This window comes from Kogia breviceps, chromosome 1, assembly GCF_026419965.1.
Source record: "Kogia breviceps isolate mKogBre1 chromosome 1, mKogBre1 haplotype 1, whole genome shotgun sequence".
In the NCBI taxonomy this organism is placed as follows: domain Eukaryota; kingdom Metazoa; phylum Chordata; class Mammalia; order Artiodactyla; family Physeteridae; genus Kogia; species Kogia breviceps.
In genome coordinates, this window is record NC_081310.1 from 118923257 (window position 1) to 118939038 (window position 15782).

The 15782-nt window shown below is 35.7% G+C and overlaps 1 protein-coding gene across 3 annotated transcripts in view; it reads right to left on the bottom strand.

The window, feature by feature from the left end:
* Positions 1-15782, bottom strand: part of DENND2C (DENN domain containing 2C) — a 101728-nt gene that overhangs the window by 23894 nt on the left and 62052 nt on the right. For all 3 annotated transcript variants that reach the window (XM_067042422.1, XM_059037039.2, XM_059037031.2), the window contains exons 2-8: positions 13303-14314; positions 12480-12616; positions 11948-12060; positions 11184-11354; positions 7685-7781; positions 3595-3639; positions 1582-1769 (exon numbers count right to left, since the gene is read on the bottom strand). In XM_067042422.1, coding sequence (XP_066898523.1) covers positions 1582-1769; positions 3595-3639; positions 7685-7781; positions 11184-11354; positions 11948-12060; positions 12480-12616; positions 13303-14126 — 1575 coding nt within the window. In that variant the 5' untranslated portion in view covers positions 14127-14314. The remainder of the gene's footprint in view (positions 1-1581; positions 1770-3594; positions 3640-7684; positions 7782-11183; positions 11355-11947; positions 12061-12479; positions 12617-13302; positions 14315-15782) is intronic.

Below are 15782 nucleotides of genomic sequence, written 5' to 3' on the forward strand. Positions count from 1 at the left end.
TCAAGGGGTTGTAGCCTCCACATGGGGACATGCTTAGTACTTGGATTGGGGGTGATGAAAAGGCTTGGCCCCCAGGCCACCCACTGAACACAGGAGCAATGCCCAGGGTAGGGAAGGATCTACCATGTGTTGCTTAAGACACTTCGGGGTTAATGCTTGCCTGACCCTGACCCCCTCCATGACCGTGCAGAGGGTGGCAGCAGTCACTGAGTGAGGATTGAAATGCAGAAGCCAGACAGGGCCTGGGGAACCAAGGGGTAGGAGTGAGGACAACTGGAGAACCCATCCTGGAGAGGCGGCAGCAGGTGACAGCATACATGAGCCAAGGCTTTAAGACCTTGGCACGTGCCCCACTGTCTCATCAGATCTCACTCCTCACTTACAATACACAGATTCAAATATAAAATTATTAAGAACTTCAACGGTGACTGTGGAGCAGGGTGCAGGGCCCTTGCAAGTGAGGGGCCTTGTGTGACTGCACTGGTCACGTGCCCATGAAGTCAGTCCTGCTCCTTACTCAGCTTCAGCCAATTCATGTCACTTAGGAATGTAGGCTGAATGTTGGCAGTCTTTCTAGTTTCTCAGGAGAAAGCAGGAATACAGATTTTTATGTGAAATATGACTTTTAAGCAAAAAATTGACAACAAAAATTTTATTATTTTATTACTGTGCAAACCCAAAAAACATATCTGTGGGCTAAATATGCTCAGAGGCCATCAGTTTGTTAAGCCCTGATGTAATGATCATGTTCTTTGTATTTACTGCCACAAAGCTCAGAGCCACATTTGGGGTCTATTTTGTAAGCTCTGTAAGGGCAGGGACCAAGAAGACCTATTTCAGTTGTATTCCCAGCACCTAATCTTGGCAAATAGTAGGTATTTATGAAATATTGATTAAATAAATGAATGAATTATTTTGTGAAAAAGGTAGAGTAAATGAAATAATACCGTTAATAACAGTTACCATTTATCAAGTGTTACTATGTGCAAGGAACTGGATTAAGCACGTTACATACATTATCCCACTAAATCCTCACTAATAGGGAATAACATTACATAGTGCTTACTGTATGCTAGACACTGTTCTAAGTGCCTTATATTAATTATAATTAGCTCATTTAATCCTCACCACAACTCCATGGGGTAGACACTATGAAGATTATCCCCCTTTGACCAATGAAGAAAATGAAGCACAGAGCAATTTAACTGCTCCAAGTCACAGAGCTAGTAAGTGGCAAATGCAGATAGCTGGCTCACAGTCCATGCTCTGAACTGCTACCCTACTCTGCCACATTTATCACTCCCCTCATTAAGGATGAGAAAATTGAGGCTCTGTAACTTGCTAAAGGTCACTTAGTAAATAGCAGAGCAAAAGATAAAAACCCAACTTGAATAATGAGCTTTAATTCCCCCTTGGTTGCAGCTCATGCCTGACACAAGATATCATCAGAGTGCACCGGATGCTACAAGAAGTACGGTATTAGTAAAAGCTAACTGAGACAATAGGAAACAAGAAGACAGGGAATAAATACACAGAGACACAGAAACGTTCCTGGATGCCTCACAGCCTCCATGCACTTACCTTGCTAGGGAATTGTTGTATGATCTGGGGAATGTAGCTTATTTCTGATGGCTTCTTCTGTAGAGATACCACTACAAAAAGTTCAAACAGCTGCTGCTCCTGTAATTCAATTAGATCCCGCTCTAAGGTCTGGTAGTGAGGATTCCTCTTGGAAGATTGCTGCAGTTGTGCTATGCGCTTGTACCGACCTGCGATGAGATTACGGAGCCTTGTTTTCCTTTATAGCCCTATCTTCCCTCTAGCACCCAAAGGTCATGACCCACGTGGGACTAATCTTCACTCAGTCATTGCTAATGAATGTTGACTAACCAATATCTGCCACCCAGACATACTTGTGAGGGCTATGACACACTTGGAGGACAAGTGCAGATTCTCACAAGCACCTGGGGGCCTTTCAGTGGGACTGATGTTCTGTGTCCCAACTGATACCTATGTATGTCCCAACACATACTCTGTGCCATCCCATCTTTCATGGCATGACACCAGGATACACGGAAAATGTCAGGTAAAAGCACTGGCCTGACAAAAGATGCCATTTGGGGGACCATGAAATCATAGGTGGGGGAAAAGATTTGATAAAAGAACTGAGTCCTATAGAAGGTAAGTTCCTAAAGAGACAAGTTTGATAAAATTAAAACAAAAACTATCCTCACATTAAACAAATGTTCTTTTCCCTTCTCTCCTTGGCATATATTACTAATAATAGACATATACTCATATCAATAAATGGTGCTAAATGCAAGAGAGAAAAATGACATGTAAGAAGGTATCCATTAGCAGACTATTTCTCAAAAGAAAGAATTCATAGAGGCATACTATGTAAACAGTATGAGCAATCCCACTGAAAAGTGGATACCATTTATCCTTTATTCTCATTTATCTCTAAATTCTGAATAATTTGGGGTAGTCTCCACTAGGGGACATGCAGTACTTGCATAAGAAATAGTCTAAGCATCCCAGAGGTTTGCTTATGTGTCATTCTGAGCCAATGATGGAAAGACTCATTCTCTAATTGTTTTGCTTTTCTTTTGAGATATGATGCATTCTGCCCCCAAAGAAGTTACAAGGTAGATCAAAATATTAAGAACACTTAAAAAATAATTTTGGAGTGCCTCTCCAAAATTATCCAGTACATTTAGTGCTCTAGGCAAACCTTCCTTACTCCAAAGGGCTCAGTTCAAGTCAAGAAAATTTTAGGGCCTGTTTCTCAGTAGCAACAGAACAAAATTAAACATCTTTACACATCCAAGCTGAACCTGATGGTGACTTAAGTTTCGCCTTCAGTCAGGCTACAGAATCAAACACCTGAAGCAATTTAGGCTACTGGTAGGAGCACATGATTATTAATCATAAGATCAGAGTATCAGACCTGGAACTGCCCTGTACTCAGCTTTGATAATTCAGGTCTCCTATTTTTTCCATGCTTCAGTTAAACAGAAACTAAATAATTTGCTGTGAAAATCCATTAGATGAAGGATACAGAGCACTATGACTGCTTGAACAAATACAGCCAAAAATGCACAGCATCTTCTATATTCTAACAGAAAGTAAATGGCACAATAATTTAGAATAAAAATACCTATGAATAAGAAACAGATCAGTGTTTCCTGTCCCAATGTCAGAGATATCTAAGATACTCAAATGAGTGACTGAAAAAATCAGATATTTAATGCAAAGTATTTGCCTCAGAGAATGACTCACATACTCTGTTTTATCTGCTGCACATAAGTCTGAACGTGCAGCTCTGCCGCTCCCCTCTTAAGATGGAAGAACATTACATCTTAAGAACTACACTGGTCTGCCTCACTCCACCATGGGAGATTTTTAATGCTGTCAAACATCTGACAGTGTACTGTTTAGTTCCCCAAATCTCAACAGGTTCTTATAATGAAGAAATCACCGACAAAGTGAAACTTCGTGTAGAAAAAACATGCTTAATCACAAAGGTAGGTGCCACTCCACCTACAACCAGGATCATCACACGAAAGGGAGCAGCCCCACTGACTCACTCACTCTTTGGCAGATACTCAGCATCACTTTCGTACCCACTGGTTTCACCTGAAAAGAAACAGTTTCCATTTGTATTGTCCAACAAGAACAGGCAGAACATGAGGACAAAAACAATGTAAAAGCTCCACAGACCTGGGGACTTACTTGGAGTAAGGAATAATTAAGGATGCTGAGCCTTTCTCCAAACCACTTACCTGTATCAGCGCAGGACAGGTGCAAAAAAGAATGAAAGGCTCAGAGAAGACACTATTCCATTCCATCTTCTTCCCACACCCACCTCCCTCCTCAGTTACCCTCTCATCCCTAATTCTAGAAATTAACAGCAGGTCAGACTAGTTTTAGAAAGCCTTGATCAGAGTGGATTTTATTTCTACCTTCATATCATTGTCTTTATATTCCCAAATAAGGTATCAAAGGTAAAACACCAACCTGGCTAAACAAAAATCTCAATACAGAACAAACTATGAATTTAGATTAACAGGAAAATGTGATGCTAAGAAAGATTACCAAATAAGTTTATGAAATAATATTCTACCTTTTTTATGATGCCTCTAAGCCACCTCTAATGCCAAACTAAACTGAACTTTACTCTGAATTCTTATAGTACTCAAATGGCTTTGAACTGCTCTTATTTTCCACAATTGGATTTTAAGTATCTTGAGGCTAAGGGGCTTTGTTTTTAGAAGGGAATGTTTTGTACATTACTAGGCACATTGTCAATTTACAAAAAAAGAAAGAAAGAAAACAACCATAACATAAAACATCGTGAACAGGTGAACGAAAAATTTCTAAATTAAGTCTGAAAAGTTAAAGCAAAATTTTAAAATATAAAGAAAGGGAAAAAATTTTAATGTATCAAGAAAAACAAGGACTAGAAGTCACAAATGAAAAATGTATGGAAGTTTGATTGTAAAAAAATGTAAAATTTCTAATCTAATAAAAAATCATTAGCAAATTCAAAAGGTAAATAAACTGGGGGAATATTTGTAATCCACATTGCAGACGCAAGGCTAAGTTTCTTAATATTTAAATAGCTGTTACAAATGAATAAGGAAAAACAGAGCACAACAAAAAAAATGAATAAAAGAGTGGGAATAGGCAATTTATAGAAAAAGATTGATAACTATTGATAAATATAACTGTCCAAATTCATAATTAATAAATTTAATAAATTAAAACAATAAGTAAGATACACTTTTCAACCATGATACTGGCAAAAAATAAAAAGCTCTAATAAAACACAGTATTAATGAAGATTACGAGGAAAAAACCATTTCCAAAAGCTCTTCATAGAAATATAAAGCTGTTATTTTTTAAGCTGTTAAAATATATTTGTGAGACAATTTGGCAGCAGTTATAAAAATTTTAATTTATGTGTTCTTTAAAGTATGTGTTCTTTGATTAAGTACACTGCTAGGAACTTATTCTACAGATGTATTCTTACCAACATACAAAAAAATATATAAACAAAAAATGTATATTATAGCATTGTTTAAAGAAAAAACATCTATATCTATATATCTACCTATCTATTTATAAAAACTTAATTATCCATAGGTTAAATAAAACGTTAGAAGCAGCCAAAATGTCTACCAGCTAAATAAAATGTTTACATCTATACCAAGAAATACAGTACAGCTATGTGGATCTCTATGTGTTGATACCAAAAGAGCTCCAAAGTATATTAATTATACATTTTTTAAAACAGCAAGACATACAAAGTCTGAATAGTATAAAATTATTTGGGGAGAAAAAATATTTGCATGTGCATAATATTTTCTGGGATTAGTAGGAGGAGGTTTGGGAAACTTCGGCTTTCCGTTTTATGTTATTTTATATTATTGTAATTTCTTGCTGTGCTCATTTTAATTTTGCAATAAGGAAGAAGAGAATATAAAAAAAATACTGTCTCTTCATTAGATATGTGGGAAAGGTACACAAGACATGTTACAGAAAAAGCAGGTATTTAAATATTGTGTACTGTACAGGTTTTATAACTTCAAACTAACTACAATGACAAAAAGTATACTGGGGCTATAAAATATTGTTCAGTACGAAAGAACAAACACTGTGAGCTCCTGAGTCCTATTTGTATTCTTAGCACCAAGCACCTCTTGGGAGCCCATGAAGTGTTTGGAAAGAAAAAAAAAAAAAGAAAGAAGGAAGGGAGGAAAGGTAATTTACCTGGAAAAGACCTTACAAAAGATCATTTAAATGGCTTTAACAAATTCACATCTATGGGTTTTGACGATCTGCGTTCCAAGACACTGAATGAAGGTTAGGGGGTTTATAAGCCAATAGGAAAATCTGTTGAGAATCTGTAGGAATCAAAAAAGTACTAGGTTGTCCCTTTTTAAAATGTGACTTCAACATACAAAATTATAATTTTGAAGAAGGGCAATAAATCATTTTGTGATACCTGATAACTGAGAGTTAAGAACTGTTTAGGTTGGAACAGATTCGGCAAAACCTAGCATGTACTGGCAGAGTAGGTAAATATAATTATCTGGTTCTATGAGGCACTGTTGATATACAGACAAAAGCTTAAGGAGGTAAACAAAAATCTGAGAACTGTGACTACTGAGCCAGGAGATCCTCAGGCATGAGAGAAATTCCTCGGGTCCACTGAAGGAGTTGGTCACAGAGACTGAGTAAAGCATATTTCCTTTGAGCCACGCAAAAGAAAACAAATTTGTAGGGACTACTCCTTTTTGTGTGTGTATGTGTGAGAAGTTGGCAGTTTATGCTCATGAATTTTTTCTTTGCAATAATGATACAGTGAAAAAAAGGATTTGGCTCTTCAAAAACTTTTCTTAGAGCCAAATTTACTAAAATGTTCCTAATCCATAAAGCATTCAAATAAAATAAGAGATCAGTGATAATCTACCTAGGGTGGCATTTCTGGTGGATACAGTTATCAATAGAGTGCTATTAATATGGGAAAATGATAATGTTTTCTAAGAATTTGTCCTGGTTCCAGTGTCTTGATATTTCCCAAAATTTGCAATTTATAATTTATATTCCTTATCTATAAAACAATAATATTTGCTACATGCGGTTATTTAGAAAAACAATCATAATAGAGAAGAATATGACTTTGTGGTATCATGTTCCTTGATTCAAATTGATGTTTCCTCCTCTGGCTCAGCTTCTTCCTCTGTAAAATTAGGATAGTCCCTACCTCCCAGTGTGGTCATACGTTATACACCAGATAAAGTACATAAAGAAACTATTACTTCATTCAGTAAACCAGAAGTATTTCTTCTACAGAAGAGAAGGCTGAAATGTTGTAATAATTGCTTTTGAAAATATGAAAACTCACATTTTAAATGGTGATGAGATGATTTTAATCATCACAAGGTAAGAATAAAGAGTCTTGAATTATTGAATGGGGAAGTTTATTTTCACATAGTAATTGTTAGAATGAAGAAGATATTTTCATTGGAAATTAAGAAATTTCTGTCTTTGGAAGTCTGCAAAAATATGAAATATTCTTTTCTGGTATGACTTGGCTGTTGTTTCTCACTTATGAATCTCATAGACAAAAATTGCTAAACTCTACACATCTTTTGCCAGATAACCAAGTTAAAGTTGTAAAGAAAATGCTACAATAATAATTCCCTATAGATGTTGAAAGTTTCTTAATTAAGACAATCTAAGTTTTATTAGGCATCTGAAGGATAAAACTACTGAACTTATTAGATGACTATAGGTTGAGTACCACATACATTGAGTATATATATACTTAATATTTTCATTTCTCCACTGAGAGAGTCTATACTGACAAAAGACTATAAATCAAAGTAGTACTACAAAATAAGGATGCAACCTGTCCATGAAAATTAGTCTCATTGGTTTATAACTATTTTTTAATTTATTTACTTATTCATCCAATAGTTATTACTTGGTACAGAACTAAACAAAAGGGATTTGAAGAAGAACAAGAAATAATCCCTTAGCCTAAAGAAGTTTTATGTTTAAGTGGGATAAACAGGAAAGTAAACCAAAAATTATAATTCACATCAAACATTAAATTATATAATGATTCGCCCCTCATATGCTAATAGCTATGGACAGTTGGAACAATTCTTACCTTTAGAGGGAGGTACATCTTTTCCAGTGTAAGGGTGTAACTTTACCCTCTTCTTCCCTCTCTTAGATTCAAATATATCATCAATTTTCAATACAAGCTGGAAAAAGACCAGAAAGGTACAAGTTAAAACAAACACCAACAAGTTTTGCAGCTTGATATTAACTTATTAGTGATTCTCGTTCAGAGAAAGATCCATTTTATAAATAAAAACCTTTACCTTTTTCAATTTTGAATCTAACATTATCTTTAGTAAGATGATATGCTATTCTAATACATACTCCATTTAACATGGGTAAGAGAAGTGGGAAAGGATATTTCCTTTCCAGAGGAATTCAGCACAGGCTCTTACAGAGATTGCTTGTCATTCCATGTCACAACATGCAGGAAATCTGGCTACTGCACTCCATATATTGACCAAGCCTTACCAATGCACTCAAGTTTTTGCTTGCCCAGAGTAAGAAGTGGGATATTTACTCACTTGTAAGGCAGGGTGAGGCACAGTTATGTCTGCTCCCAGGAATTTTTGCAAAGAGAGGATAATCACGCTTAGAAAGCTTTAGTCAAAAGGAATACTCCTTTGCTACTGGGAGCACTAATATTATAATTTATTTTGGAAACATGTCATAAAAATAGGAGATTCTCAAACATGCCCAAGTACAAAACAATGTTCCATTTAATATGCATTATTCGTTAAAATTCTTTCTTTGCTTCTGGGAAGTGTGTATAAGAGACAGACAGTCAGACTGGGCTTAAAAAAGAGAAAAGAATTAAAGCTGATCAACAGCCACTTTTAAAAGGAGAAATTGATTAGTTTTTCTATGTATATTTTTCTTAAAATTCCAAACTTTTTCTTAACTATCAATCTTGATTTAACATATTTAATGCCCAGAATTACAGTTGTTAGGAACATCATATAATATGATAACCAACAAAGTTGCTTGAGAATAATGCTCTTGTTTTTTCCTCTGTCCTTGTTTCTCTAGCAATCCTGGCAATCCATAGGCAGTGAATCAGTCCATTGCAAGAAAAATAACATGTGAGAAACATGTGCTTCCAATATGCAGATTATTCCCACATTTTTGGATGAGTTATTAAAGATTTTCATAGCTATAATTCAAATGAAAAGTTACCAATATTCTTAAATATTAGCATTATAAAAAAACAAGAGAATCCAACATAAAAAGGTATTGCTAGGGGCTATAGGAAAGATGTATAAGAGTAAATAAACATGTATTTTGGATACATAAGGACCAAAAATAGAATTATTAATGTGTATTTGAAAAGTATACTTAAAAGTATACTCAAATGTTATAAAGGAAAGGGAACTATCTATTCTAGAAATATGAGATAAAGTAATAAAATTTAAATTTTGATTATGAGCTAGGAGCCTATAATTACCTTCTAGTTACAGGAAATACTGTAGAATATTCTTCCTAAGAAATGATGGAAACCATATTGCTGTACACACTTGACACAAACAATATAAAACATTAGGAAATCTGCTCTAGCAAACAATCCCACACAGATTGCCACAGTAGAGAAGAAAGGAAGGGTAGGGAAGAGGCATATGGACTAGATCAGTTACTTTCAAACTATGAAACCAGTTTCCCTTCCAGAGATAGCTCTAGTCATCAAAGAGGAAATAAGTGAAAACTGCTTTCCTTGTGGAACGTTGTTCCCGAAGATAGTCCAAAACCAAAATTTGTATTGCAAATGAAACATCCTAAAAGAATTTAATCCAAGGAGGGTCACAGGTAGAAATGCTAACAGTCTGTTCCTGCCTGACAATCAAGAATTCATCATCATTTTTCTCTTCCCCACTTCTCAAAAAAACCTTTGGGAAAATATCAGAACAGGAAAAGTTGGATCATCTCACCTATAATCAGAAAGAGAACAAGCTTTGAGTACTCAAGGGATCCACAGTACATAAAATACTGAGGCATGAAATCAAAAGCACCGCAAATATCCTTGGGTCTCATTAAATTCCACAATCTATAATTTCTAAATATTTGTTAATGCTATTCCAAGAACCACATCTTAAATACAATTCCTTATGTGTTTGTGTTCTAGCCCCCGTGAACACATGATCTGCTGTTTCTGGAACATGTGGGAGGCTGCTTTGTTGTGCCAGCAATTCTTTTTTTGGGGAAGTATAGTTGATTTACAATGCTGTGTTAGTTCCTGGTGTACAGGAAAGTGATTGTTATGCATTATATATACATATATCCTGGAAATTCTTTAAACCTCTGATTTTTAAGTAGTCCTCACCATACACAGGAGAATAAACACCTAAAGATTTTTTTTTCCAGAGAGATCAGTTTAGTGCTTTAAAAAAATTCTGTGTCTTTTTTTTTTTTTTGTGGTACGCGGGCCTCTCACTGTCGTGGCCTCTCCCGTTGCGGAGCACAGGCTCCAGACGCGCAGCCTCAGCGGCCATGGCTCACGGGCCCAGCCGCTCCGCGGCATGTGGGATCTTCCCGGACCGGGGCACGAACCCGTGACCTCTGCATCAGCAGGCGGATTCTCAACCACTGCGCCACCAGGGAAGCCCAATTCTGTGTTTTTAACACTTCACATATTAAAGAGGGAGGGGCAGGAAATGAATGGATCAGAAGAATTAAAGTAACTGTGGAACAGAATATTTCCCAAGGAACCAATCAGCAGTTACTACACCAAGAAACAGCTATGACTTTTGTTTAATGTTAAAATCAGGTATAGAAATCATGTGCTAAATGAATATAGCTAAGTCAGATGGGATTAAAGACAGGAATAGTATTTAAATGATTTTATTTCTGCATAGTAATCCTGAAAACATTCTGAATTACAGAACAAAATAACATAAAGAGTTTTTAAATATTTTCATGTAATTTCTTAAATGTCTCTCCTAAAAAAATATTTATTACAAATAATCCACATTTCTTTATTTTGGTTCAGTGGCTCTCATTGAGATGATTTACAGACTTATTGCCTTTTTTCCCTTGAGAGAGAAGTCATTTATTTAATATAATTGGCAAAAATTTCTGTTCCCAAGTAATAGTAAAATTTCTTTTTTCCTTCCTTTGAGTGAACATTTTTGGCATATACTTTGTCACTATCAAAAATTTGTAACTCAGGCACAAAACTGAATTAACTTTGGCTGTTATACAAATGAGTGAGAACAACACTGAAGCCACCTTACTAGAAGGTCCTTTTACATGAGGTTCTAGGGCTTCCTTCACACCAGCAGCTGATTTTAATGAGAACTAAGGTAACTAGAGAGAAGCCCTCCATCTAAAATCAATTTTCCAAATCCACACACACACACAAAAAAAACCTTGGCAAAAGCCATTCATGCATTTTTCTCGCATGAGCAAAAACTTAGCTTAAGGCTGCTTTCCAAATCTTCTAATTCCAGTAGGTCAGTTCTAACCTATTATTCGTTTCAGTCTAAAGTTTATTTATTCGCATTTGTGGAAATGCTGAAGTAAGAGATGAAGAATCAAAGTACTGGCGTTCTTACCCTTGGAAGATTTTTCCTTTTCCTGTTTGCAACCTCTCCAGCTCGGAAAAGCTTCCATTCAGTTAAAGTGACAGGCAACGTGGCATCCTTTGTGAGCTTTGACCGTAAATAAACTTGTGAGTTCTTCAGTTCCATAGTCTTCCGGTGAAGGAACTGAGGTTTGGAAGGAAGCTAAAACAGAAGAGGTACTGCTAAGGTAAGATCATCTAGGCAATGCCTGTGTTCTCAAAGTCAAAGCTATCCCCCCCAAATATTTATCTTTCCTTTAAAGTCATCTAAAGTGAGGACACCGTAATTTCTTTTTCACTGTTTGTAAAGAAGTTTCTTGGGTTTCTAATCCAAGTTCTTCTACCACAATGTAATCAAATATCCAGAAAACAATAGCTCAGAGTCCTCATTAACTCAAGGCAGCCTTTGCTTTCAGGGCTGGTGAGTGCTTTCAGGGACCAGACAGGTAATTTAAGCCACAGGTTGATGTGAGACTATTACAGTGCTGTGGTAACTATAGTGAACTAAAAGGTTTATGGTCTGTCTAAAGGTGTTTGTATTCAAGTCTTCTGAAGCGCTAAAAAAACAAACAAAAACCTCTCCCCAAAACCAAAAAAAAAAAAAAGTTTTGTGCTGCTGCCCCCAGAACAAAACAAAGAACAATAAACCCACATTTCAGTGCCTCTTAGTTTTGGCCCTAGTTAAACCATTTTAACCTTTTTGTAGGATCATAAATAAGATTCTAATATTTTTTTATATTATTTCTCTGGTTATACCTTGGGTGCTCTGAAAGCACTTTTAGGGGGTGGTAGCTTCCATGTTGAAGGAGATCTCCACATGCGCAAAGGCTGCACTGGAATATCTTCATATGGATTTTCTTTGGTGGGATCTTGAAAAATAATGAAAAAAAAGTTTAGAGGAACATAATTAAATGCGAACACACGATGCTTAAAAGGAAAAGAAAGCAAAAACTGACTAAATATGTTCAGCTTTCTACTCTACATTGCTGTAGGGATGGAGATCTCAAAATCAATGGTATTTTAAGCTCACAAACCACTCAGGTGTCCAACCAACCTCAAAGAATTCTCAAAATACCATACTACACACATCCACTTCTGAACTGAACAGTCCAATAAACTAGTTGTAAAATCCATTATAAAATGAAGGAATATATACAACAAAGGTTTCAATATTAGAAAGGAAAATCTAGAGCAAGACATGCTTGATTGTAAAAGAAAATAACTCTAGTAAAGGGCTCCACCAACTACATACTCACTAAATTTAATTGCAAAGTTTGTGGACACCTACATATGATATCCTCATAGATATTGTCCTCAGACTGTGTGTAATAAAGTGCTGAGCCAGAATTTCTTCTAAGTTCTTCATGAATCTTCTGTGAGTTCTGATTTCGAAAGTGCTGAATGTCCTCAAATTCAAAGGATTTCCTTAAGAAAGGAGATACATTTTAAAGTTGTATCTTTTAAAACTCTAGTATTCTTTATATTGGTATGATAGATACAAACTGATAAGAAAAAGACTTAGTGTACAAAATTACAAAGGTGTTTTATCAGATACCTAAGAATAATAAATTAGGCTGATGCCCTATACGTACCATGAGAAAACTGGAGGCTTTTAGCCAATTACATTCATGTTCTTCTTTGGGTACTTTATTAAATTCACTCTGTAATAAAAAGTGAGGCTAACGCCAGCATGTCCTAAATGAAGTAGAACAATGTACTTGCTTCCCTATACATTTTTTTTTTCTTTTTTGGCCACACTGTGTGGCAGGTGGTATCTTAGTTCCCCAACCAGGGATCGAACCCACATCTCCTACATTGGAAGCGTGGAGTCTTAATCACTGGACCGCCAGGGAAGTCCCCTATACATTTTTAAAGATATAAAATGGAAGTTTTTCTATGGTACTTATGTCAGTAGATTGTCCTGGATATTACCTATACTCCTACTGTTTCGCTTGTATGTATTTTCCCCTTGGGTTAATCAACATCTGTATAATCAAATTATAGGTGTAACCCACACATGGAAATGGAAATTGGTTTTGAAAAGGAAACAGAAGTTCAATAGTTCTATAAGGAAAATACTAAAAATCATTACCTTTCAAATAAAAACATACCTTTTAGATCTCCCTCTGATTTTTCTGCCATATTTCTTTGGTTCAGGTTCCTGAGAAGAGGCTAAAGAGGACTCTGTACAAGAATTATTTTCACAGTATTTTCTGTCACAATTTCTTTCTTTATATGGCATAACACCAGATTCAGATAAATATCTGAATGTCCTACGAGGTTTTGGCAAAGGATTTATAGAAGGTCCACATTCTTGTCCCTCAGGTTCAGAGTAAATGTTTTCTAAGCTCTTCGTTACACCATATGAACTACCCAGACCTCTGAAATTCAGTTCTTTTTCTGAAGAGTCACAATGTTCTAAAGCTAAATTTAAGACTTTATCTGGGGGAAGTGCTTCTATTTTCTTCCACAATATCTGTGAGGTATAGAAATTTCCTGGAGGTAATGAAGTCTCTGGATCCAAAACTTCTTTCCAGCTTTCATTTTGTTTGTCCCGAGAACATACCCAGTTTGATCCTGATTCATTTTTAAAGAAGTGTGTATCATCATATTCACGTTTCTCACTTTCATCCTCACTTTGATTGTGGCTTTTGGCATCTTCATTAATACCTTGATCAACATTTTGAGAGTTGGTGACATCCAGCTTTTTGCTCTTTCCCTCAGCAACAGGATTTCTCTTAAGAAGAATCTCTTGATTACAGTTATTATAACTCACTCCAAAGTCCTTTGGATCGCACTTATCTGGATTAGATTTACCATTAGTTCTTCCTTCCCACTGAGAAATTTTTTGTTTGATGTTTTTGCAGTGGCTTCTTGACAGTGTATGAACAGCAGAACGAGAAAAACCAACATCCATGTTCCCAGTTGGGTGCATGACAAGTGATGAATTTTACTGAGGTTCCATCACAAGTAACTGTGAAATACTATATTCTTTATCCTGTCAGTTAGAATCCAAACAATTCCAGTATTTTCCTTTCATCTTTAACTTGAAAATGTTTTAAAAAGGAAAATTCTGATCATCGATCCTTGTTGAAAATGGCTACAACTTTATCTTGAATAATCCTATTAAAATGAAATGAATATGTTAACACAGTTTTATAATTTCCTAATTTAAACTCCACTAAAACACTGCCCACCTATCCCTAAATAAATTGCTTACATTTCATATGTAAAGATGTACCTGTCATCCATTAAGCAATTCAACCTCATAAAGGCATTCCTCAGATGGTGGTATAATATTACAGAGAAAATATTACTTATGGTATTTCTCAAATTGTCTGCTTTAACATTCTGCATATTTAATTTCCTAAAGTTAAATAGAATGAGGTTTTATAAGAGATTACACATAGTAGTTACAATATTATTTTGTGATAAATCAATTCTTTATGAAACCTCCTGTTAATGAAACAAGGACCAACAGAGTATTATAAAAAGCATACAGAAATACATCTCAAATAACCAAAAAGTTTATGATACATCCAGAGGAAGAGCCAATTAGTCTGGAAACACACCAATAGCTGATTTCCTTCTCCAGTACTACATTGAGATAATATTAGCTCATCACATACCCTTATTTCAACTTTACTATTAGCAACACAGAATTCCATACACACCACTGTCACTAAAGACAATCCAAGGTACCATTAACTATCAGTAACTTTGAAACGTAATAACCTATTTTGTCACTGACTGAACTTTCCACATCTCTGCCACCACACACTTGACCCAAATCAGCAAAAATACTTACAGTCACATCCCTTCCTTTCACATAGAGGCTTCACTCATTTAGGCCCATTAACTGTTTCCTCAAATGCAAAATTTGGCAGAGAACTTTTCCTGTCAACTGAGTAAAGACCTGATCTCAAGTTCTACTGTATACTGTTTAAAAATAGCAACTGATTTGATACTTCCTGAGACAGGGGTCATCCTTCCTTGAGCTTTGTCTGTGTGGCCTTGATTAACAGGCAGGAAAATGTCTTGGCCCAGCTCTGTCAGTGTAGCTGACCAAAACTGATACATACACAACACACAGACACAATTTATTCTAGGCAGAGCAACTGCTAGTCAGGACTACCATCAACTTTCAATTAAACTATTTCTTCAAGTTTGTAGGAAAACCAGGTTTGCTAGCAAATAAACTTTGATGAGGGTCTTATGCAAAGAAAATCATTCTAAAAAACCTTAAGAAATTGAACTCATGTGAGTGGAAAAAAAAACAAAACAAAGCACCCAAAATATAAAAGGTGTTGGGCAGAACTCTTCACAAAAGACTAATGCATAGAATTTGAACATCCAATCAGCTTCTACTGCTCATTATTAAAACTCTGAAAATCCTTTACTAGTTTCTGATGTATACAGAGAATTCCTAAGGATTTTAAGGTGTCCTTTAGACTCAGGTTTTCTTCACTACAGACAAGATAGGAGTATTTTTCTCTCTCCTGGGAGCCTAGTCAAGGTTTTTGGCAGTCCCAAATTCTTTCATACTCTTCCCTTGTTAATGTGTTTTAAGTATGAATGCGTCAAACTGAGA